Raw genomic sequence first — 2673 nt, 5'->3', positions numbered from 1 at the left:
TATATATATATATATATATTATTTTTATATAGAGTTAGAGAGGTGTATAAGCAGTCTAGATGAACCACTACAACATAGCAACAGCACCAACGCAGTGAGCAGCCCGTACATATACCATTCATAAGAACAACCTAATATACATCACATACTGAATAATGAGCATATGCTCCATAAGACATTACTAAGGTCATGACCACATGACCTGTCCCATGTCAGAAGATTCCATTACGTGGCCGCCCCACACTATAGTCGCTTCTACTGGCATAAAACCAGGTCAAAATGTAGCAGTCTCAGAGTTTTACTACAAAAGCAGAATTTTAACTTTCATATCTTAATCTTTAGTTTCTAATTATAATCTTTATATCTTTAATTTTAAATTTTATTATCTGAGGATTTTTTTTTTAAAATTTTGACCAAGACTTAACATGTGAATTTATGCAGTTAAATCATTTCAAGGCACAATAAGGATCCATATTTGAAGAATTAGGTGATAATTAATTGCAATTCAAAGCTTAAACCGGAGCATTGTATGCCTGATGACGACCCAGCGTAAGGGTCGAAACATGTTGTGTCTGTAAAAACATAATAAAAGCAAATGTTTATGCAGTAGTGTATTCTTTGTTTTTTTAAATACTGAATATTGTTGTGTAGACTGCATACCTTATATACTTTTGTATATCTTAGATATATAATTGTCAAAAGAACATGCAAATAGTATGTGAAAACTATGTAAGATTGGATGTAGTGTTAATGTGTATGGATATGACTTTGTTTACATAACTATGTATGTATGTATGTGACAGTGCTATATCTTTTCTATGTAGGAAGACCAAGATGTAGATGGGTGGATAATATTTCAATGGATATTAGACAAATAGGATGAGGTAGTATGGAGTGGATTGATCTGGATCAGGATAGGGACCAGTGGAGGGCTCTTGTGAACACAGGAATGAACCTTCAGGTTCTATAAAATGTTGGGAAAGTCTTGAGTAGCTGCACACAACTGGCAGCTTCTCAAGAAGTGTCATCTCAATGAAGTTAGTTACTTAGCATGGTAAGGAATGGCCAAGTGATAGTTACAGCCTCACAAAGTGAAATGGTTATTTTGAAACTGTAACTAACCTACTATCCTCCTGTCTGTTGACTTCCCAGCCCCTCTTATTCATGTATTTTTATGCTGACAGCATTATTCAATAACAAACTTTAAAAAAGAAATTGATATTATGTCTTTTGTTATTTTGTAGATGCAGCAACAGATCTGGCACAAATGTCAGAACCTGCTGAGCCACAAAGCACTGAAGATGAAGCATGTGATAAGCAATTAAAGATTAAACCTTCTAGTTCAGATGTGGGAGATACAGAAGAAACAAAATTATCAGATTCATGATTGCAATACAAATGAGGACATTATATTGAAAATTCAAATCACTGAATGCCATACATTTAGCTAGATATTTGAAAATGAAGCGGTCTTAACTGTCAGTTTTATTTTCAACTAGATCATTAATTCAAATCAAGTAAATTGTGAACTATGATAACTAGATACTAAACTATTTTAGTATGTTTACATCGTGTACTCTATTTTCCTGTTGGAAACATAAAAGAGTCGTGGCTTTCCGTCATCATTTTATTAACATGCAAGTAATTTTTGTAAAGCAAAAATAGATCTTTACAATTAAATTTAGATATGTAAGTTTGATTTGTTTCATTCTGGTCTGTCACAATAACAATTACAAATTATAAATCACTCCGTCCAACGTGACCTGTAAGTCTTTTACTGCATAAAAACTTAACACCCTTACATGTTTCGGTCTCTGTGGACCATCCTCAGAGTGATGTGATGTAGTGATGTTTGCCCTCTGAGGATGGTCCACAGAGACCGAAACATGTAAGGGTGTTAAGTTTTTATGTAGTAAAAGACTTACAGGTCACATTGGACGGCGTGATTTATAATTTGTTAGATATGTAATCTGCTAAATTTAGGGTTTATAACATTTGAATGTATTAAAGAGGGGCAACTGAGGAATAATAATTTGCTTTGAAGACAGTTGGCATAAATGTGCTGGGAATGTACAAAAGTCATAATTTTCATCTCTTTGAGAACAATCGTTACGTTAACAACACCATTTGCAGGGAAATATGAACTCTTTAAAAAACTGTATGCATTCAAAATGTGTGTAGAAGCCTCGTTTCATTGCATCCTCATATCTTTGCACCATCCTGAGAGTGAAAGGAAAATTTCTTATTTTAACAGAGTTCTGTTGTAAGTCTGTTAACTGGTGAGCAAGAGGCAAGAAGTCTGATTTTAAAATTACAGTACTATTGTGTTTTGTTTCTGTATTTACAGAACAATAGTCTACTTACCAAGATCATGAATATAGAAAGTTACGTCCATGATTTATTTAATCCGTCTTGCAGTGCATACACTCATTTATCTCCTTCTCTCCCTCGCACTACATGTTTCGGCATAATAATGCCATCTTCAGGTGCTTACTTATCCACGTCAAACCAGTTCATTGCATGCCATGTTCACACATTAAAATAACTAAAATATGTATCTATCATATACATTGTCAAACGTTAAAAATATTAAAATTGTTCAGGATACNAGATACATATTTTAGTTATTTTAATGTGTGAACATGGCATGCAATGAACTGGTTTGACGTGGAT

The 2673-nt window shown here is 33.6% G+C and overlaps 1 protein-coding gene across 1 annotated transcript in view; it reads left to right on the top strand.

The window, feature by feature from the left end:
* Positions 1-1694, top strand: part of LOC111869455 (endoplasmic reticulum junction formation protein lunapark-A) — a 38904-nt gene extending 37210 nt beyond the window's left edge. Inside the window, exon 9 of the mRNA XM_023860999.2 lies at positions 1245-1694. Within this exon, the coding sequence (XP_023716767.1) occupies positions 1245-1387 (143 nt within the window). The 3' untranslated portion in view covers positions 1388-1694. The remainder of the gene's footprint in view (positions 1-1244) is intronic.
* Positions 1695-2673: the final 979 nt, after the last annotated feature.

Source organism: Cryptotermes secundus, unplaced genomic scaffold (assembly GCF_002891405.2).
Source record: "Cryptotermes secundus unplaced genomic scaffold, Csec_1.0 scaffold1411, whole genome shotgun sequence".
NCBI lineage: Eukaryota > Metazoa > Arthropoda > Insecta > Blattodea > Kalotermitidae > Cryptotermes > Cryptotermes secundus.
This window is presented reverse-complemented; position numbering and strand designations above follow the sequence as displayed.